At 38.5% G+C, this 23,900-nt stretch overlaps 1 protein-coding gene across 6 annotated transcripts in view; it reads left to right on the forward strand.

Annotated features, from left to right (window-relative positions):
- Nucleotides 1–23,900, forward strand: part of NPAS3 (neuronal PAS domain protein 3) — an 839,936-nt gene that overhangs the window by 250,883 nt on the left and 565,153 nt on the right. For 4 of the 6 annotated variants that reach the window (XM_032404923.1, XM_032404926.1, XM_032404928.1 and 1 more), the window contains 2 exons: nt 14,687–14,931; nt 15,043–15,093. In XM_032404923.1, coding sequence (XP_032260814.1) covers nt 14,687–14,931; nt 15,043–15,093 — 296 coding nt within the window. The remainder of the gene's footprint in view (nt 1–14,686; nt 14,932–15,042; nt 15,094–23,900) is intronic. The other 2 variants (XM_032404924.1, XM_032404925.1) reach the window with 1 other exon arrangement.

Raw genomic sequence — 23,900 nt, forward strand, 5'->3', positions numbered from 1 at the left:
AATGAATGCCCCCTGATGGCTGGGTAAGTGCTCTCCAGTTTGCCGTAGTCCCCACCACTCCCTGTTACCTGTTCAACAGTGAGGTCCAGTTGCCATTGTCAGGTTTGCATTGCTCTCTTATACTTAGTCCTCTCTATTCACTTGCATAATTTTGTTAGGTCCTGCTGGTATTTAAGTTTGTGACTCCTAATGTAAATGTATTTATACTAGATTCACAATTCGTAAAACAACAACAACAACAAAAAAACCCTACTCTTCCTGGGTATGTGAATTTTATTAGATAAGATATGACTAAGTCAAATGAGGGAAATTATATAGAAGAAAATGGGGCAAAAATGAGGGGAAAGAAAACAGAATTTGAAGGATAATCATGGCACATTTAATAATTGACCTAAAAATGCTCAAATACCACCTCTAAGAATTTGGGAGGTGATGAGTAATTTAAGAAGTCATAGCTAGAGGCAGCCACATAGATAATTTAACCCCCTAACAACAGTGGTGTGTTTATGTGAGTGTGTGTGTGTCCGTGCGTGCACATGTATGTATTTAAAAAGTGAGTCAGGTCCGAAACCGTGAGAACATGACAAAGTTGCCCCATCGCTCATTGATCTCCACACTATCTTTGTAACTGTGCTGTTGGGAAACACTGCTGTTTTCAGAAGTGAAACTGAAGACTAAGTGATCTTTTGTTGGCTAATAACTCAAAAGGAGACCTTGAGGGAAAACCCTTTAAGATGAATATCTCAGCCCAAACAAAACAAAATGAAATAGAGAAGATAGAAGGTAAATTTAAGAACGGGCTCCTGTAAAGTGCTGGTAGGTGAGTAAAAAGCAGCAGAATATCCATTTTGGTCAAAGACTATATTAGGTTGAAAGGTCAGGGAGGGAGTGCTCAACCATGTGTTACACATTTTGTGTGTTTTAATTTTTGGTGGCTTCTAGATTCAGATACTAAGGTTATTTATGGAGGCTTTACGTAAGGGGCCAATTGAGAAAATCTCTGGCTTTCATTGCCCCCGTTTCAGTTAACGAGGCTCTTTTGTATCAGCTTACAGGCCCTCCCCACCAACCCCTGCTTTCCTGCATCTGAGAATTTGCTATCAACAGTTTGGATTCGTTACTGTTAAAGTTGTGGTAATGATTTGTTCAAAATCAGGACATTCAGTGCTGACTTTCAATCAGTGAGATAAGTGGGTCTTTTTAGTTTCGTATACACATACCATGATAGAACCTTTGGTTTTTCCATGAGCAGCCTGCAAACTCACGAAGAAAATGTGCCTAATTACTTTATTCTTATTTTACGTATTTTAAACCTTTCCTACATCGATATGTTACCTATCTTTATCATTCTGTTATGTGACTAGATTTGGCTCAGAATAACTGACTTATATTTCCTCAAAGTCAGATTTTTAAGAGGACTGAATGTTTATCAAGTTGTCTCAAAAGAATGTAGGATCCATGGAGGACTTGGTTTCTGACTGAGTAATGGAAGCCTGGAAATAGGCATTTCCTATGTTGTCCCACTTCATAAAGCCCCTTAGTGACATATCACGACTCCTCAAATTATAGGTAATCCCTGGCACATAATAACATCTTGACTCCTGCATGTATGTACTCCAATACCACGGAGCCACCTACCACCACGGGTCAAAACCCATTAGAAGTATGAGGAACAGCAGTCAATGGAAAAACAATGAATAACCCTGGTTATAATAGTTTGGTCAGTGTTACAGAGCTTAGAGATCTCAAAATACCCATCGGGGCAGCTTCTTATTCTAGACTTGAGTTAGGATCTGAGAATGTGCTTCAGGAAGGCTATTCCGTGCAATTTTTTGTGTATTTGTTTTTTCCTGGGTAAGAATAAAAGGTTGTGGGGCGCCTGGGTGGTTCAGATGGTTGGGCGGCTGCCTTTGGCTCAGGTCATGATCTCCAGGTCCTAGGATCGAGCCCCGCATCAGGCTCCCGGCTGGCTCAGTGGGAAGCCTGCTTCTCCCTTTCCCTCTGCCTCTCCCCCTGCTTGTGTGCTCTCTGTTTCTCTCTCTCTCAAATGAATAAAACCTTAAAAAAAAAAAAAATTAAAGGTTGCCATCACCGAAAAAGCCAGTCACTACATGGTAGCTCACTGCATCTCCAGCCAAGCAGTTGGCATAGTGTATACTGAGTGAAGCACTCCTTTTGGGGTGAGGGGAGCCTGGGCTGCGTGGCTAATGGGTTCAGTCTTTTGGTTGGAGACAAGTGAGGGATAACTGAGGAAGGAATGAGGACCTCGCCCAGCTTTGCCAGTTGCAGCCAAGCATTTTCTTTTGGAGGGATGACGAAGCTGAGCATTTTCTCCAAATATTTAGGCCCTTCTGTTGCAAGAAGTGATGACAGGCTGGATTCGATAGCATTATGAGGTAAAACTTTATCAAATGAAAAATGCCTTTGAGCATCAGGGCACTTCTGCAGCTCAACTTAGACTCCATAAAATAAGTTATTTTTTAAAAGTAATTTTTATATAAAAATACATGCTTATTAAAGACACTTCAAAAATTAGAGTTCTCTCCATCTCCTCCACAAGGAATTTCTACCATGTAGAAGTAACCAACCTTAATATATTGGTTTATGGGAATTAATCTAGATTTGGATATATTTTATCTATATATCCAGCTGTATAGATACATAGCTACTGTTGTTTGAGCCCACTATACTTGCTGCTGTATAAACTGCCTTTTATTGCTTAATATATTGTAAAGAAAAATTTTCCAAGCCATTGAAGATTTTTTTTCAACATCCATGGTCGAGATCTTGAATATTCCATAATAGGTTTCTGAAGTTTATCAAAGAGGCAGTGAATATTATTTTAGCAATATAGTCACATCCTCAGCTTTGGTTAAAAAAAAAAAAACCAAAAAAACCCAAAAAACAAATTTCTAATCCTTTGGATATGTATTTGCCAAAGTGTTCTCTAGAAATTGTGACAATTTACATCCCTGGCAACCATATGCTGTGCTTTGGGGAATCTTGATGAAAGATTAAATAAAAATGTGTCTTAAACAGATAGGTAGGGGATAGGGTATATAGTCTCTTTTAAGACCTGTTTTCTCCATTGTAGTGTTTAAAGAAAGGGTGACTGTTTTACTTAATTATCTCTCTTTCACAAAGGGATGCAGGCAGTTGTAGTATGTGTGTTCATTGATGTCAAGTAAAAGCATGTGCTGTTTGCAGTGTTCACATGACCATAACTTTCATTTTTCATACTTAAAGATCTTCAAACTTGTCAAAGCATGCTTTCTCCTTTCCAAGTTTCTCCTATCAAGCTTGCAAGTTTTCAAAAGCTTTCTTCCACTTAGTTGTGCTTTCAAAAGTGTTTGAAATCACACTTAAAGAAAATTAAAGGAAAAAGTGAATTTTCCCTCTAGAAAAGGTCATTTGAATTTGAATTCCAAAGCAGTTTAGTTTGGGACTTACAGCAATTAACAGCAAATCTATCTACTTCAAATTGCAATGTTTGTTAAGTCTGAAAAACAGGGTTTTGTTGGACATTTCATTAAGAAATTAATGTTTTCATAACACTTATGGGATTTATATAGGTGATTATAAATTAAGGCAAACTTGGTCAGTGACTTAATTGTCTTATAGATACGTTTGGGGAAGGGGGTATCTTGAGGATTTTATTCCTGTAGAGGCAATGCACTGCGGGGCTGAGAGGGCCTTACGTGAGTCATCTTGCCAAGGTTCAAATTCCCACTTGAAACCCTCACTGACTCTGGCCAAGTGACTTTCCCTCTCTATGCTTTGATCTTCTTATTTGTGAGATGGAGGCAGTAATAGTTCTGGGGTGACCAGCTGTCCTGGTTTGCCCAGGGTTGTCCTGCTTTAGCACCAGAAGTCCGAGATCTGGGGGAAGCCGTCCCTGTGACAAGAAATCTCCTGGTTTTAGGTACATCTGGGTGGCTCAGTCAGTGAAATGTCCAACTCTTGTGATTTCAGCTCAGGTCATGATATCAGGGTCCTGGGATGGAGCCCCACATGGCATCAGGCTCTGTGCTCAGTGGGGAGTCTGCTTCTCTCCTCCCTCCCCCTCCTCCCCACCTTGCACTTGAACTCTAAAATAAATAAATCTTTAAAAAAAATCTAGTTTTGGGGTGAAGGATGTGGCAAGTTTGAGGGGAAGTACAAAACCCATGCAGGGGCCCCCGAAAGAGGGGCTGAAAGCAAAACACTATTTTTTAGCATCCACTGTGTCCAGAGATGGTCTTCCATAGTTGCTATTACCCATTTTCCCTTTATGGCTGATATTGGCAACCATGAATTAAATGAGATGATACTTAAAACCTTTAGATTGTGGCCAAAATAGAGTAAGCATTCAAACATGTCCACTTTTAATATTACGTTAAGGTTCATGCTATTCTTTGTTGGTACTGGATAATCTTAAAAAGACAGAAACATCACGTGTACTTTCCTGCTATTGATACTCTGGAAATCAGTGCTGCAGCTCCTTGGAGTGGTAGCAATTCCAGCAATTGGTCTTTGCATGGTCAGTAAAATGTCCTGCTGTCCCTGGGTGCCTACCGTTCCCTCTCATTTTGCCTTTCAGCAGAGACGCTCTGACCCTTTCAAATATTTAGCAGTAGACTTTCCTCTCAATGTGTGCTCACGACTCCTGTTACTGTTAATGGAAGTTACACATGTGTGCTCACCAGGATGAGAAAGCCTTTATCCCATGTCGGGCAAAGACCCGTGATCCTGAATCTCTTTCTAAACTTCAGACCTGAAGAGAACAGTGCAGGGAATTGCTGCTTTCTCACTATATTAGCTTCTTCAATTTCCTTTTAATTGGAGCCTGCAATCCAGAATCTTGTAACTTCAGGAGGATGAACAATACAAATTAAGATCTGGATGCTTTCCAGGAAGGGCTCAGCTCAAAGAACACTTTTTTTTTCTTTTAACACAGTTGTGGCTATTCACAAATCGCATGCAAGTTGCCTAATGAGTCCATATTTGCTTCTGAGGTTTCGCATTTGCAAACTACACTGCTGAGAAAGTAAGTGAAGTGTTCACCCACCTCTGGTGTGAGCTGACTGATTTAATGTACAGGACAGATAAATACTAGAATAGTCAAAATTCTAAACTGGTAGCATGGAGCCTTCAAATACAATATCTTACCCTTGTTCAGGACATTCATTTCTCCCTAAGAATTCTTTTTAATGTATAAGACTTCAATTTATGTTTAAGAACTAGTAAACTATAGCAGTTTGACAGCCATTCACACTTAATTCTGTGCATTAAACCAACAGCATTCTTTTCCACAAACATCCATTGTTAGGACAATGCTCTCAGACAGAATTTATGAGAAATGGAATTATGTTACCAAGGAGATAGCATTTACTATAATGAAGAGTAGATCCTAGAAAATGGCCCCTTTTACAGCAGCTCAGAGCAGAGCCACAAAAGCAATTGATTGGTCTTGGCATTTAGTCTTCTATCAGCTGTGTCATCCATAGCTTCAGGAGTGAGAGCACTAATCTAAAGTGACATTTCTGTTCTGGCGGGCTTTTCTGCCCTGATGAAAGCAATTACTTCATTCCTAAATGATAATTTGCAGGAGTTTCAACCACTTTAATTGATAATTTTTTTTTGTTCTGAGTTCAATTGTGAAGTGATTAGCTGATTTGGTAAATAGAAATTTAAGGTGTGAAATATACAAGTTGCTCCAAGGTAAAGTGCTCTTTATTGGGTGGAGAGAAATTACTTGATAAAGCCACAGTTTTTCCATTATTATGGAACTGCCAGTTGTACAGCTTAAAGTTCTGGGGGAAAATGAAGAACAAAACACTTTGATTCATGAGGTTTTTGGCAGACACCAAAGCATACAATGAATAGTTTGGTCTTGCTGTGGTTCATTCAAGGATTATTTGAATCAAGGTGAACATTGGTTGAAAAGGATTGTGCAGACCTCTCAGCTTTCTTTATTACTATTCTAATGACTCATTCTGGAATTAAATCCTCTTATTTAAAGTGTTAAGAATAAAAACGCTCATTGGCTAAAACCAATTAATTTAATTATTAAGTTCAAACATACACAAGGCATTTTCTGAAGATGAGGGAAGGCACTCAGTTGAATGGCTCTAATTACTCTTTTGATCTATTTTACTACAAGTCAAAAATGGGTCATGATTATTCAATCAGAATATATCTTAGTTAAAAATTTTAAGGATGCATCTTAATTTTGATACTTTATCAAATGTTAGCAGTTGCAGATGTTTTTGACACTTTTTTTAAAGCCATCAATTTCATGATATTTTCTCCCGTGGGGAAAAATAATGGTCATTTCACATGTTAAATGAGAAAAATAAAGCAAGAATGAAGGTCAAACTGATTTAGCACATCAAACAGTCTTTGTCGGCCAAGCTTAATATATCCTGAGTTTGTGGAACAAATGAAATTTTGCTGCTATGTTACACTTTGCTTCCAAACAACCATTACAACTGGTTTTATATATTGTGTGAGCATCAGACCATCAAACAGTGCATCTTTACTGACGTGTTGCTGCAGTGATGATCTACAGCAGCAATCTGCCATTTATATAAGGGCAAAATGTGCATCTATATTTAGTTGTGAAATTGGCCTATTATACTCTTGATGTTTACAGAGGCTAACATAAATTAATGATGACAGCTATGAGCAGTGCATTAGTTAAGCAGCAGAGTTCTTACCTTGAACTTGAAGGTTCCAGTTTTAACTTCCAGCATATACCAAGCTCTTTCCTTCACACATTAAAGGAAGGTTTCTGAAATTATTACCTTTTCTTGGAGAGCATTAAGAGAGTCCAATTTGTGAGCTATGTAGTGTATAATCCTACCAGATAATAGCTGTTTATGCATTTCTCAATTATATTTCCTTGTGAGAAAGCCGATATTTACAATCATGAGGAAAAATACTCTTGAAAGATTTTTTTTCTTTGCAGTAGGTTGATTTGATTGACTTTGAACTCTATGTGATACCAATGTGTATTGGGCCGTTTTATTGAAAGTAATGAAAGAAGGGCAAGCAGTGCTTATAGGATCTTTACTTTTTCCCTGGGAATCCTCCTCATTCTGCTCATGTCAGGGCAGGAGTTAGGTACTGGAGTAACTATAGATTTCACCGTTAACTATGACCAGAGATCTGACAAGTATGCAGGTGTTCAAAGGTTCATGAGTTAAAATGCTGAAACCTTTGATGAATTTTTGATGGCTGCATTTTTAATACAGGTCGACCTTCTTCCTTTGAGGCTGCATGCCAGATTAATTGATAAATAGTAGAAGTCTGTAGTGCTGGGTTCTCCTAAGCAAAACAAGTAGGAAAATCCATAAAAACCTGCCTTTCTGCTTCCTTAGAAGTACTTTAGAAAGGCAAAATTTAAAGTGGTTCTGACTCTACCTTTTCTTTCCCCTATAGTTAGAGGACCAAAATCTGCCGTGGTCTTTAATAGAGATGGGTTATTGTATTCTAAAAGTTTACGTGAAGGTGTTAAAACTGAGGCTGAGAGAGAGGATTTTCATGTAGACATAGTGTGAATCTATTGATAATGTCCTTATCAGGAGCAGGCCCACAAATACAATTATAAATTATATGAAAAGAACTGATACAAATTTGGCTATGAAGAAGCCATCGGAGAGGAAGAAATGTTTAAATTGACCTCCTTTTGTTGTTCCTCTGTGACAATTATTTTGTTCCTTGTTAGCCTCTGTAGATCTCCAGCTATATTATTTCCATCATCATCATAACTATTTCTGTGAAGTAGGAAATCAAAGTAATCAATTTTGCAAAGCCAAATTTGATAAGCCACGAAGGATAACTTACCTCTTTTAATTTAATGAGTCATCAAGTGCAAAGTTATCTGTTTCTTGCCACCATGAACAAGTGGCCCAATAAATATTGACATCTTTATCCAGGTCCACGGCAGCTTCAGAGAGATGGCAAATACTGAGTCAATTTCATAATACTGGCTTTGTGATAGTGGCAGTGCCTGTTCTTTAACTTTTTACTCCCCCCCCCCCCCGGTTATCTTTTGCTTGTCTCTGTCTCAAGTAGAAGTTCATTATTTGGCCCCCCCGCCGCCAAGCTAACGCAACAAATGCTGCTAGCACTTCCCCATTTCCCCACTTAGCAGGCAGTATGGGTGAGCTCTCCATGGTCCTGGATTTGGGGTTTTTGTCTGACATCAAGGAGAATTTCTATTTTTGGGAGGTTTTGAAAGATCACCTTTCTGCCAGGAGTACTCATAAGATCATTTGGACCAGTAATTATCATTGCAATTTTGAAGTTTTTTATAGAAGTTTTCACAATTCTCTTGAACAATTCATTCCTTTAGCAAGTGTTTGGATATTCTTTTTTTTATATATAAACACAATTGCTTGCCTTGCAATTGAATGAGATTTTTTTCTACTTTAGTGAACTAAAAAAATGGTCACTTATTACTCCAGTAAGAAAATCATTGATTTATGAACCTTTAATCATTCATTAATGGAATAGGTTTTATTTGGAAACTCATTAAATATAGCTGTGGTATACAACAGACTTTAGGCATAAGGAAGACTATACTGAAAAATGAGTATCTTTGTAATAAAGGAGTTTTATTTTGCTTTAAGTATGCAATGTGATCTGTCAGAACCAGTGACTAGAAATCATACTGGTGAAAGAGTGTGTACATTTTAAATGAGTATTGTGGACCTCAAGCCATAGAACAATCAGTGTGAAGCAAGTTTAGGTTTTCATTTCATATATAGTATTATTATGTGTCAGGCGCCATTTAAATATTTTATAAAAATTAACTCATTTAATTTCAACAAGAACCTTTTGAAGCAGATAGTATTATCATCCCATTTCACAGATGAAAGAAACTGAGGCAGAAAATTAAATAAATTGCTCAAGTCTACATAATCAGTTAAGTACTAGAACCAGAATTTAAATACAGGCATTGTGTCTCCACAATCCAAGCATTTAACCTCTACCCTCTGCTAATGTGGAAGACATGCTGAGAGAGGCATCAAACAGAACTTAAGTGATAATCATGATTTGAGAGAATATGAAAGGACTTTAATAAATAGGCAATTTGAGGGTTGTCACCAAGTAAAAGTTAGGTATTTGATTTTATTCCCCTGGTTTGATTTCTACTGTCACTACATGGGAAATTAAGTTTGCCAAAGTGAAGGTCATAAGTGGCAACAGAGAAGGGAGTTTGAGACGATGAATGAAGAAAGCAAAGAGGTGTTTAAAATTATAGACGCTCTACCTAGACTCGGGGAAAAAAAAAAAAAAGATGGTATAAAAGAAGCCTGGTCAAATAAAATGACAAAGAATTATGGAGAAAGAGGGGATACGGCCCTAGGATTCAAACAGTTGGGCTTTTTTCCCCCAAAATAAGTTTTTTTTTTAAAAGATTTTATTTATTTATTTGACAGAGAGAGACATAATGAGAGAGGGAGCACAAGCAGGGGGAGTGGGAGAGGGAGAAGCAGGCTTCCCGCGGAGCAGGGTGCCCGATGTGGGGCTCGATCCCAGGACCCTGGGATCATGACCTGAGCTGAAGGCAGATGCATAACGACTGAGCCACCCAGGCGCCCCCCCAAAATAAGTTTTATGATTATTACAATAATAGTTATTACTTAGATACTGTTTTCCATATGACAGGCATTTTCACTTTACATGTATTCAATTACTCTCAAGAATATTATGAAGTAGGAACTATAATCATGTCCATTTTCCAGATGAGGAAATCAAGGCCTAAAGAGGTTGGGAGACCTAGAGAAGGTTGCCAAGATAGTAACTGTATGACAGTATGAATACCCACAATCTGGCTGCAGAACCCACACTACTAACCCCTGTGGCTTCCAAGAAAGTTTAAGGATGGGTTGACTATATTTCCAACATTCCTAAGTCTTTTCAACTTCTTAAAAATTTTCTTTGTTGTAAAACTCTGAGGTGGACTCTACCACATTTAGAGTTTACAAACTATCTTAATTTTTAAAATCTAGAATTGTTTTTGAAGTTCACTGTTTCATATTTACCATATACTACCATGGAAATTATCATATGAGCCATTGCAGTGGTCCCAAGAGATTGGTTTGCCATCCTCACATTGTAGGATGATAAAATTGAGGCTGAAATTTGTTATGCCTGTGTTGTGCCTATGAATTACCAAGTGGGTCTTGTAATTCCTTCATCAGGACTCTTTCCATAAAACACATAACTTGCCAAGAAACTTAAAATATATGAGAGGATTAAAAGAATTACATTCAGGGACGCCTGGGTGGCTCAGTTGGTTAAGCATCTGCCTTTGGCACAGGTCATGATCCCAGGGTCCTGGGATTGAGCTCTGCATCGGGCTCCCTGCTCAGCAGGGAGCCTGCTTCTCTGCCTGTCACTACCCCTGCTTGTGTTCTCTCTCTTTCTGACAAATAAATGAATAAAAATCTTAAAAAAAAAAAAAAGTTGAAATCATTTCAATTAAAAAAACAAAAGAATTACTTTCGATAAGCACTGTCCCCTAAATCTTCATTACTAGTATTTTTTTGATTGCTTATTATCTATGCTTAAAAGTATAACTTCAGGAACATGTAAAAATTCGTTGCCAAGTGTTAAGCAGAAACATACATTAATGTTATTTCAACCAGGGATGGTTGTTAAGGAGAGTTAATTATGGCAACATCAATGACAGAAAGAGTGGGGGAAACAACTTTAAGTTTTATGAAAGGAAATTCTTAATATTAGATCATTACCCTTTTGGTTGTGAAGCAGCCCTTTGGAGATTCTGAAAATCATTTACTATCTTCCCCAAAATACACAATTTTGCATATGACTTCTAGATTTATTTATAAATAAATAAAAAATTCGTGTGTGTTTGTGTCTTTTGAAATTGTTGATTTTGTTGTTTTGTTGTTGGTGGTAATAATTGGTGAGGATGATAATATTGTCATCAGGGAGATTTAAAATTTTGATTTGCTGAGGATTAAGGAAGAGTCTCTTTTTTCCAGTTATCCAAAGACCAGGTGGAAGAACATCAGAGCAGTGGGAAGTTTGGACCCAGGGAGTAACTTATTGTTGATCTGAGGTTTAATCATTTTTTATGTGGCAGAGATCAGCACCACAACATTTTAAAAAAATATGCTTATTTGAGAGAAAGAGTGTGTGTGCGCAAATGAAGGAAAGCGCCGAGGGGGAGAGAGAATCTTAAGACTCCCTGCTGGGCAGGAGTGGGACCCAGGGTTCCATCTCAAAAGCCTGATGAGATCATGATCTGAGCCAAAACCAAGAGTCAGACACTTAACCAACTGAGCCACCCAGGCGCCCCAGCACTTTACATTTTATTCATGTGCAACCATTCCATTCTAGAAGTATAGTGGTAATTTTTGGTTTAGGACAGAATGTCCAAATACACAGTTTATTTTAAGTTTTAATGTAGTCCTCAATTCAGTTTGAGAATTACTTACAACTGGGCTCTATTTCACAAAAGCAGGTATAAGATTAATCCACAATCTGTGTCATTGTTTTAAGGTCTTTAGCTTAATCTCTTCCGTCAGCATCTGTATAACCTTTATAATCCTTTGACTGTATTTTATTGCTGTTGCCCTCAAAACAAGTTACTACTTATTATAGACACAGTGCTGTTACTCTGAAAGTCTTCTCAACTGTGGTGTCTGTATAATGCTGTGATATGGGAGTCAGGGTGGTATGGAGAAAAACAACAAGAAGGTGGGTCGGGAACACATGAAGTAAGTTCTGCCCAGTGGTATTTTATTTTTTAATTTTTTAAGGATTTTATTTGAGAGAGAGAGCGCAAGCACGAGAATGGGGTGAGGGGCAGACAGAGAATCAGGCTCCCCGTTGAACAGGGAGCCCGACGTGGGGCTCGATCCCAGGACTGAGATCATGACCAGAGCCGAAGGCAGAGGCTTAACCCACTGAGCCACCCAGGCGCCCCATGCCCAGTGGTATTTTAGATAAGTCAAATGTCAGAGTTAGGTTAGGCAAGAGTGTTGTTAGGCAAGGCACAGAGAGGCATTAGTGTCCATGTATTTGCCTTTCTGGAGTGGAAATAGGAAGCCATTTCTCCTCTACCTAGCCTTTGGAGCCCATTGAATTGCTCTGTGTGATCTTGGGTTTTGCTTACCTCCTTCCCCATAGAATTAGTTTTTTTTTCCCTTAAATTATTGATAAGCCTATGCATTAATATCAATTTCAGAATAGTGGCCTAATCTTCTACTTGCTTCAGTTGAACAGAGAAATTCCTAGTATGAATATTGGTAATGTTAATTAGATAACAAATGAACCCATTTGAGATTCTTTGAGCAACATGTATAAAGGGGAAGTTACATATAACATCCATGTAAAACTACCTTCAAAATTGTCCTCCCAAATTCTTACCTGATTGTAAAATGCATCCCTGCTCATTTATTGACCAAGTGACATGTTTTATTAGGCTTGCATTATTTTTTAAAACTTTAATTAGTTAACATAAAATTAAAACATAAAATTGGAAATGCCATATAAAAATTCAGATTTTGTTCTCTAGAAAGAGCAACACTGAAAATCTGGCCACAGCACATGTGCCTTCCTCTAGAACAGCCCTCTGCTGAAACTGTGCATGCTGTCCCTTTGCCTGAGTTGTTGTCCCCCAGGTCCCCTCCGTGGCCATCAGGCCTCTTCACTCATTGACATTCCCTGCCTTAACCCGGGGAGCCCTTGAATGTATAACCTCTGCTCTAGAGCTCCATCATACTCACTTACTGAACAGCAGCAACAACAAAAACTGTAAGTTTAGCCTACCTTCTGGAGTACTATTTGATTACAAGAACACAAAGAGAGCAAAGCACTGAACTTGAACCACTGCCCTCGACAAGTGGTAGAGAAAACATGTCAAAGGACATAGTTCTTTCGGCACAGCTGACCTAAATGGTGTTAGATAGATTGCCTTTACTATATAAAGGGAGGGATACGAATGGTTCTTTTATCCTAAGATGTTAACCTAGAGCCTGGTTATACTTAAACTTTGTCAGATTTTAAGGCATCTCTCACGTTATTTACATAATTTTCAACAAGCCAGAATTGACTGTTTATAAAACTGCATGAAGGTCAGCCATGATTTGGGGAAATAAGTGGCATTAACATGCCTTTTCCTTGTAAATTAGCGATGTTTCTGCCTGAGGTTAACACTGGAGACATCAAGCGACAAAGGTTTGTCATCTGAGACTGCCATGATGCTGAAAATGATAACATTAACTTGTTCTAGTTCTGAGAAATAGGTTACTTAGCTAATGTAGAATATTTTCCTAATAGAGTGAAACCGGTTGGGATATTGGCTTAGCAAGTATTTGACCAGAGTGTGATGGCATTACTTAAATTATGTAGATACTCAATAAGATATTCTAAGTATCTGCCGTGAATACAATGTTTCTGCCATGTAAAACATCATGTATGCTATAATGTCATATGAAGTATTATTGTCCATATTCTACTAATAGAGATTGGAGCTACATTGCTGAACTCATTTTGATCTATTACTCAGGTCTTGCTTCCTTGCTTGTTTCTCTCTTTCTTGTTATTTTATAATGGGAAGCCAGAAAGCTAGATTCACAGATTTTTAAAATGCCTTCAGAATTCCATAAAATAGATACTTATAAATGATTTAATAGCACCTTGATACTGTAAATATTGCCCAATTACTTATCATCAGGGTCTGATTTGGGTTTTATTTCTTGTCAGACATAAAACAGAGCAATTCAGAATAGATGGAATTCTGTCAGATGCTCAAACACAACTTCAGTTGTGCTAGATTCTGCCCTCAGCAATGTGAGCAAACTTCAAACAGAAATGCACATGAATAGTTAAAGGAAAATGCTGGATCCCACCTTTTGAATCTTCTGTGAAGTAATATGTCTATAATGTTGATAAGTTTTAATAACCCATACAAGGCTTTATCTTCTAACATTAAATTTATATTAAAGTTTGACTTTTCTGGGCAATGTATTTTATTCTCCAGTATCTTAGAGAACCTATCCATCTACTAATGTATATTCATTAATAAAGAATTAAAGTTTTATCAACCAATTACCAGCACATTTATAAAGTTACATTGAAATCTTCATTTTCAATGGGATGTTTTCTTTATCTGACTTAAGGTCGTGCTCCTTATTGAGGGTTGGAAGACATAAACACAGTTCACAGAATCAACAAATGTTGATGTTTATTTACCCTTTGTTCCCCAAGATGATAACTGAAATACATTTTTAAAAATGGGTGCTTTTGATGGCTTAAGATCCCGTAGTGATAACAACGAAATGAACAAAATCATTAGCCTAAGAATAGATACATGAATACTAGCCTCATCTTCTCAATTGCTTCTAGTGATAACATCAAGCTTCACCTGTAAATCTTAGGTCTTAGCAACAAAGAATATATCTCAATGCATGGCCAAATAGAGGAAAAAACCTAATAAGCAAACTATTTTTTTTCACTGCACATAAGTTTATGGCATGTAAATCCAGGGGTAGAATACGTGGTTTTAGTGGACATTGTCTAGAATTCATTTTACTGTGGTCCTAAATTTGGAAGAAGACTGGTAGATTTTTGCAGGGGAGAAAAGGAAATAAAAAGAAAACAATTTCTATCTGATGTAGAAGCACAAGTTCTAAAGAACACTTTTTCAATCCTTTGATTGCAGTTTACAAGCACTGAGAAAGGAGAAATCCCGAGATGCTGCTCGCTCCCGCCGGGGAAAAGAAAATTTTGAGTTCTATGAATTGGCCAAGTTGTTGCCTCTTCCTGCAGCCATCACTAGCCAGCTTGACAAGGCATCCATCATTCGACTTACAATTAGCTATCTGAAAATGAGGGACTTTGCTAACCAAGGGGACCCTCCGTGGAACTTGCGAATGGAAGGCCCTCCACCTAACACATCAGTAAAAGGTAAGTTTTAAGCCCCTGTTTCTTCTGGAATATGGTGGTCTGTAGGTGTCTCTGAGATGAAATGTTTACCATCATCCTTTCTTCTTTTCCTGCATATCAAATCCTTTAAAGGGATACAAATGTGGAAATCTGAACTCTGCATGAGAAAGACACCATGTGAAGGTGAAATAAACCTCTTCTATTTATTTTTTATTTTCCAAAAGTCTGTCAGCCTAAATATTCTATAGCTTTACATAAGGTTTCAGAAAAATGAGAATGAGATGACTTACATTAAAGTGCTTCTTGGGTTTAATTTGTGTTATGCTAATACATGCAAATTATTGTTGATGGGTGGAGTATAAGGATATTTTTTAAAGGATGGAACTAATATTTTCTGTCTTTAGTAACCAAAGAGAGGAAGGGAGCAGAGTCCAACTATAGTAGGCATTTTGAGTAATGATTTTACTGACTGATAAACAATTCACTTATTAATTTTTCAAGTCTCTATATCTATTGCCTAAAAACTGTTTAAATATAAACATATATTTGTCCTCCAAATCCTTGGTGCATTCTTAAAACACTAATTAAAGGTTTTTAGGTCTTCTTCACTCTGATACATAAGAGAGGTATTTTCTTCTGTTTAGTGAAACTTCTAGTAATTTATAGCATGTTTAGCATATAAATATGCATGCATATGTTTATTGATGTATATATAACATTGGCCATTGATTTTCTATCTTTAATGGTGTGTTATTCAGGGCATTAGACTTTAAGGGATCTGCTAGTTTCTTGTGCTCTGACCTTGTATCTAGATCCTTGGTGGGCATAAAGCTGGACATTTGGCAAAATTCTAGGCAACTCTGGGGGAAGGAATTAGGTTCTTTAGTGAAGTGATTACACCTTGACAACTACCTTTGAAGTCCCGGTACTCCTGGCTATTGGAGAAATGAATTCTGGTGGGGAGCTGTAACCTCTTAGAGGATTCAAATTAAAATGAGGGATCAAAAGCAGTGACTATTTACAATTGAGGGCTAAGAGGTGTAATCACATATATATGCATGTGTGAATCTATTCATATCTCTACGTGGGTACTTACAAACTGTGTTCCTTAGGCTTATGAGAGAAGGAAAATTAGAATTTAAATTGTAACAGGTTGTTTCCCTCTAGAGCAGGGCAAACATTTTCTGTAATGGACTATCTAGGAACTGTTGGAGGCTTTTTTGTAGCATGAAATCAGCCATAGACAATATGTAAACAACAGGGTGCGGTTGTGTTCACATAAAACCATACTTCACAAAACAGGCGACTGCCACCAGACTTGGCCCACAAGCCATAGTTCACAGATTCTTGCTCTGGAGCGGAAGAATGAGCCTGAGAGGTTGAGAAGAACATACAGCAGAGTTAGTTTTTAAGGGCAGGATGTCGGTATAAGGTAGCAAAGTACGAATAAACCAACGCACACTCATGCTGCCCTTTTACAACCCTTCTGCCCTTGAAAATAGAGATGTCAAGTTGGTAATGTACCAATCTATGTTCCAGATGCTAAAGTTGTAGCAGATCTTCCCGAGCTAACGATGTGAATATAATCTTAGTAAGTATGTTGTATCCATAAGAGTTTATTCAGTAGACTGTGATCATATTTATTTCAAATCATACAAAATGATAAGGGTAGGTGTAACAAGTCAGAAGTCACAGAATGTTCAAAATAGATCCTTGGGTCTCACTTTGAGATGCATTGATTGAGGGACTGGACTTGGCTTAACCTGTTTAGCACAGTTACCTTTTATTTCCATTTTTTAATTTAAAGGGGTGGGCAGTTGATAGGCTGTCTTGATAGTGGTGGTTACCAAAGTAGAAAATGGTTCTGTGGTTTGTCCCTTCTTCTGTGAGGTGATAACCCTGCTTTTAGAATCCTGACTTTTTAGAGATGTAAAATTCTGGCTCATGTAGACCCATGCCCTCATTTACAGACAAGGGAAACGATCTAGAAACAGTTTAAAGTGAAGTATTAGATTTAAAACGAGAATCCATTGTCTTGCCTTTCTGTCTAGTGCTCTAGCACACCATATTGTTTCTAGAAATGATATTTGGTTTGCATCCTTTATCGAACATTCCAGGTCAGGATCCTCTCAGCTTTTGACTAGGACTGATAAATCATTTTTACTTTGTGGTAAATCAGTTAAACTCTATATTTATGATAAAGATGGACACAAAAAATAAAATACGATCTCTGCTGTCATGAGCATTTCGGTCTATGGAAGGACATGGTGATGTCAGTGAGAGAAATGGGAGGGTTGAGATGGGTATTCAGGAGGCTGGAAGGAGATAACCGATGTGATTATTTTGAAAATTCCACGCAGATGATGGCAGAGCATCCAATTTGATACACGTGTCCTCCCACTCCTATAAACGGTGATAGTGAAGGTGTAAGCAGAGTGACTCTCTCCCGTTGACCGTGGCTCTCTAAAGTTGCTAGGAATGCAGTGGGCACTTTCTGTAAGCTGGGTCTCCTGTGCAATAGATGTATATTTCATTGCTCTCCTCCCATTCTTTAATGCAAACCTGTTACTCATTCTGATCAAACATTCATGAAACAACATCAAAAGAAATTCATTTTAATTTATTAAGGTCTTCTATGTTGTGCCCTTGAAGAAGTTCATGTGGATAAACAAGGTTATATAAATAGCCTGCAGCATCATGTGAAGTGCAGTTCATAATCCAACAGTAAAACGATAGGCATTATACTTTGTGCTTCTCCAAGCAGTCTCTTGAATAAACCTAAAGGCATTTGGAAATTTATATGAAAAGTACTTACACGTTGTAGGCGATTTTTTTTAATGTGATGAGTTGTTCATATTAATAATTAAATTTCAAAGCTTGAATTTGAATTTGTCCCACACAACTATATAGAAACTTAATCATTTTAATTTCCTGCTTCAGAAAGGTCCTTCACTCTGCCCTGTATTCATCACATCTTTTCTTAAAAGTCTATAAAGGTTGATGAGTTTGTTTTGTGAAGCCCATTGTTTATAGATTATTACAAGTTATGCTTGCAGAAAGAACACTCAGGTGACAGTGTGTAATGTGTCCTGAGTCAATTACTTCATGGAAATGATATGTTAAGCAATTGGAAGGTAACAGATAGTTTTTTCCATTATTTTAGAAATATCTGTATTGTTATAATACAGATCAAATCTACAATGAACATTATGCATTATTCAAGAAATGACCAGGCATTCTCAGCAGTGTTTCAGCTAAATAACTGATGATTGTAACCTTTAAAGAAATCTCATTGTGGTGACTGTTGGTAAATCACTTCTCCATTCATAGTAATCTCTATTTAGAGGCTATCTAGAAACCATTACATCTTTTATTAATCTTAAAAGCAATAGCTGCTGATTTGACATTTGCTAAAACTAGATAAATTTTCTGTCTTTTTAATATCACAGACTTCAGTCAATTTTTGGTGTATATCTGCCACAACTCTATTAATCCAGGAATATTTACCACTGTAAGCATAAGTTTTGTTTCAATTTAAGCATCTCAGCTTTTAAACAACGATTTGTGTATGTGTGTGACAGGCAACAATGCTAAGATATGTAAAATATAAGACATTTTTAGCCTTTTGAAGGAAACTGTTGAAAAATATTGCAAGACAACTGGTGATTAAAATTGACTGAACACATGAGGGAAGAACTTTACTATTTTCATAGAATTTTCCTTCACTCTGTAAGGCTCCTATTGTGAAGGAAGTGGTAGATATTTCTTTTTTTTTAAATAAGAGCAGTTATTTTTTTTAAGAGATTTTATTTATTTATTTGACAGAATGATAGCACAAGTAGGCAGAGGGAGAGGGAGAAGTAAGGCTCTCTGCTGAGCAGGGAGCCCGACGTGGGGCACAGTCCCAGGACTCTGGGATCATGAACTGAGCCGAAGGCAGATGCTTAACTGACTGAGCCACCCAGGTGCCCCGAAAGTGGTAGATATTTCTGAGAGGAGAGACCTGCAGGTCTTTATTTGAGGAATGCATTATCTGTCTGTAGCCAAAGACCAGATTGTTACTTTAGCGATCATGTTTCAGGGATCTGTTTAAAACAGTCATGTGTAGCAACTGAGTATAGGACATCTTTCAGAGTAACACTGAATTTTACTACTATACTGGTGGTTCCCCAAACTTAGATAGCATTTTATAAAAATGGTTCTGTTACCATAAAAGGTAGAGAATCCAAGACTGTCTACGTGATTTTTCTTCTTGGTCTAAGCAGCTCAGAGGTCTTCCAGTTCCTGTTCGGGCATTTTACTGTGTGCTGACACACATTTACTTCTACCAACCAACATTCATACCTGGGGACAAGTGTCCCACTCCTCATTATTTAAAACAAACAAACAAACAAACAAACAAAACAAAAAAAACCCCACATGAAATGCAATTTCTTAGAATCGGTGCACAGCATGTACACCAGCCTGTGGTATTCTTTCTTTTTATGCAGGCAAATGGTAGTACCCAGATTGAACCCTTAGGTTCTGAACAAAAGCTTTCCCATAGGGGTAGGAGAGCAGGATAAAAGACAGCTACTTGATTCTTATTTGGTTCCTATTCTTGCCTCCACCACCTTCAGTATACTGGGGGCCCAACTCCCTGCTGTAGTCTCCAGTTTCACTTACCTCCATCTAAAGTCAGGGATGGGAGGTGCCTGGGTGGTTCAGTCGTTAAGTGTCTGCCTTTGGCTCAGGTCATGATCCCAGGGTCCTGGGATCGAGCCCCACGTCAGGCTCCTGGCTCAGCAGAGAGTCTGCTTCTCCCTCACTCTGCCTCTCCCCCTGCTCATGCTCTCTGCTCTCTCTCTCTCTGTATCTCTGTCTCAAATGAATAAAAAAAAAAAAATCTTAAAAAAAAAAGTCAGGGGTGGCACCATGGGGAGCCTGGGTGGCTCAGTTGGTTCAGTGTCTGAATCTTGGTTTCGGCTCAGGTTGTGATCACAGGATCGTGGGATCAAGCCCCTGAATCAGGCTCTGTGCTCAGTATGGAGTCTGCCTCTCCCTCTCCCTCTGCTCCTCCCCCCACTCTTGCTCTCTCCTCTCTCTTCCTCTCTCTCTCAAATACATACATACATACATACATACATAAAATCTTCAAAGTCAGGGGTGGCACCAAGTGGAAATGGGGCCATCCAAAAGCTGAGCTGCCAATGTTCTCTCCTGTTTATTTTGGTAGCAAGTGCCAGGTTTTGCTAGTATATGGAAATATGATGGGATATAATTGCCTTTTCTTAGGTATTCTTCCAGGACGGCTTTTTAATTACATGTGGTTATCCTTATAGATCTCTCTAGTTAAGTTATGACTTCTGAAGGAAGTTCCTTGAAGAACTGGCCTTTTACTTTATTATATTTACGTCATGACAGGACAAGCCTTGTTTATATCGCCATGCTTCCCTAGGATTGTCATCTCTGAGCCTGGGCATGAAGGGCTTTCTGACAAATGTGGACTTGATGGTGGCAGGGTACTCCTCTGAGACTGTAATTCTGTGCAGTTCTTTATTTTCTCAGGAGAAGCTTCGCTCTCTACAGAGGGGTCCGGTCCACATTCGGCATGAAGGCTGGAAGGGCACTACTAGTTTCCTGTCACGTGCCCCCGTCAGAGAGTTGGACTGGTCACCATTACCTTCAGTGCGCCTGGCACTGTTGCGCATCCAGAGCTACCCTCAGCTCCAAACGCTGATTCAGGGGAAGCCAGGTTGGGAGCGTGATGACTGAGAACACGTGCATTCTCTCCTGTGCTCGTCAGCCAGGGCCAGGGCAGCAAGGCATCAGCCCATCTCAGCAGCGCGCCGCAAGGCTTTGGCTCCTCGGGTTGCTCCGTATCTTTCTGGGGGTGGGCAGATTGAGGCTGAGCTGAGCTGGGTGGTTTACTTCTTGCCACAGCTCTGTCTGGGCTTGCCTCCTTCCTCAGGGTTCAGCTCAGGTCCCACCTGTCAGGGGACAGCAGAGATTTGGGAGAGGCTCTTTTCATGGTGAAGGCAACGGTGTAAGAGGGATGAGCAAAAGACAGAATTCTTCAGAATTTTTTATGGAGACTTTTGGAAATGTGGACAAAAGAGTGCACAAGTACTTTTGCATTCTGTGTCGGGATTCATCACTCTGTCCCTCTGTCTGCTGTCGTCATCTTTGTCCCTAGCAATACTGAATACCTCAAACCATCTGTTTGTACCTTTGTACATCCCACCAACTAACCAGAATGCCCCTTCTTTTGGTTTTGCTGGATCCTTGTTCATCTTTAAAAACCCAGCTCACATGTCACTTTCTTGGGTAAATTTTCTCTCCTTCCCCAGAACATTAATCATTTGTTCCTATAGGTTACTGTTAGAGTCTTTTTTTGCTTTAGTATCAATTCATAATTCATTTCTTATTATACATATCTCTGTCTTTAGACTGTGAGCTACTTGGAACAGTCTGGGACATCTTGTGCATGTCTATATCTCCACGTACAGGGCCCAGGAAAGTAAGTATTTAGCCATGTTTATTTTAAATTAAATTACATAGTACCACATTGTATCTTGGGATAGCTATTAGCGAGATGAGATGAGAACTGTGGGTGAGTCTAAGTCATAGGCTAGGATGAAGAAAGAAAAGAGTTAAAAAAAGGGTGGAAGAAAAATAGAATAATAGGAATAGTGTGAAACCAGAGGGAAAATAAACAGTGCATCGAGTAGGAGCTAGGAGGGGTGGTACCTCCTGCCCCACGATGAGCTGCCTTCTGCTGCCAACCTTTTTCTCTCATGTAATGTACAGGCTAAGGAGTTGACAGTTATAAACAATAGTCTTAAGAAACCCATGTCCTGGGGCGCCTGGGTGGCTCAGTCAGTTAAGCGTCTGCCTTCAGCTCAGGTCATGTCCCAGGGTCCTGGGATCGAGCCCCGCATCGGGCTCCCTGCTCTGCCGGGAGCCTGCTTCTCCCTCTCCCACTCTCCCAGCTTGTGTTCCCTCTCTCACTGTGTCTCTCTCTGTCAAATAAATAAATAAAATCTTTAAAAAAAAAAAAAAAAAAAAAGAAACCCATGTCCTGGGTGTATAAATTCAAGTTTATTCGACCAATAGCTGAGTATTTTCTCTTAGTTGTCTGAGTCCTCTGCAGGCTGTTGTGGGGGCATATGGAGAAAGTATAAGGCATAGTCCTGGCCTTGGAGATATTTACCATTTATTGAGAAATAAAAGTGGAAGGGAAGGAGGGAGGGAGAAAAGAAGGAAAATGAGAGCTTTTGATAAAATTAAATAAACAATATGACCTAGGTTAGAAAGGCCTCTCTGGTCCTCAGTTTCTCCTATGAATTTTCATTTTGGGAGTGGTTCTGGTCTGAGTGATTACTGACTCTCTAATCCCAAACCCCAATTTTTTAGAAAGGATTTAGCAAATTTTGTCTCAAATTAGCTTCTCCTGAGACCCTTGGGGTTTTTTAAAGGTGTTGATTAGTAATTTCAAAAGCCACGTGCTCTAACTTCTCCTAATTCTGCTGTTCCCCTAACTTTGCAACTATTCTGTGAATCTAAAATTATTCCAAAATAAAAATTCTGCTAATATTTCTGTTTTCCTTCTCTTTTACCTAATTCCCCTTTACAGGAAGGTTTCGCGTCTCCTTGGTGCTTTGGGTTCAAAAATACATGATGTAGTTACTTCTTTAACAGATTTTATCTGCTGATTATCAAGATTTGCATGCACGCAATCATTATAAATAAAAAGAGGAAAATAAGACAGCATACAGTGAAATTTTAAAGTAAATAAGCCAAGTGCCAAATATATGATATAGACAAAATATGAATCTAAAACTTTACATATTTTTGATTTGCTTTTTACTCTTGGCAAAATCTTAGGGGACGTACTTACATTCCATGTCACATTCAACTTATTTTAAGAAGTCTACCAGTTCTTGATAACGTAATATTTTAGTCATGGCACTGCCTTCTACCACATTGTACTCACTTATTTAAGACTCTGAAGTTTATGTGCCCTGTTCTTTAGGGCTGGACTTCTTTAACGTGTTTTTGTTCGTCCTATCACCTGTTGCAAAGCAATATATAGTTTCAGTGCTCTGCAGATAACAATATTTCATGGGTATAGCAAAGAAGGAGTCACCTCTGACTGCTTTATACGATTGAAATTGTACTGTGGCTTTAATTTTCAGAAACAGCTTTCTCGATACTGTGCATAACTCTTGGCTGTGCCTTAATAAACATGTAGTGACTTCCACCTGGAAAACTAATGTGGCTTTGAATACTGATTGACTGCAGCTTTTCACATCCTTTCTGGGTCCATAATATGTCAGCAAATGTCAGCGCCTGGGCTCTGGGCAGAAGAAGGCCGAAAGAATTTGGGGCTTAAAGAGTGTACAGATCATCTGTTTCAGTCCCCCTGCGATTATGTTGAGAAAACTGATAGAGAAAGAACTCTAGTGATATAAACAAAGCCAATAACAGACTTGGAACTAGGATTCAGACCTCTGGAATTTCAATTCAGCACCCTTCCTCCATAATAAAGAGCGTTTCCTTCTCAGTTCAGCACAGGTCACCGCAAGCCTTTCCCCACTTGTGTTGTACATGGACATGTGTGCACATACATGGCTCATGTGTAGAGACCAGCCCTTTTCAGATCAAATGTTACTGTATTCAAATTCACAAAACATTTTGAGGCTATTCAAAGACAAAGGAGTCCTAATTCAATGAAAAAAAATCATTTAAGGCATTAAATGCTAAAATTAGGGGAGACTGCATGAACGGTGTATTGGAGCTCTCTGTCCTAACTTTGCAACTATTCTGTGAATCTAAAATTATTCCAAAATAAAAAGGTTCTTTTTTTTTTTTTAAAGCACTATAATGTACTCTAATGACAGAAACATAAGAAAAACAGACCTCTACCCAAATGGAAATGTTGTTCTGTCCCAGGTTCCTGCTTTTTCACCTGGTCGCTGTTGAGTGCTCATAGGCTTACCCTTTTCTAG

This window comes from Phoca vitulina, unplaced genomic scaffold (genome assembly GCF_004348235.1).
Source record: "Phoca vitulina isolate PV1807 unplaced genomic scaffold, GSC_HSeal_1.0 scaffold7, whole genome shotgun sequence".
NCBI classification, from domain to species: Eukaryota; Metazoa; Chordata; class Mammalia; order Carnivora; family Phocidae; genus Phoca; species Phoca vitulina.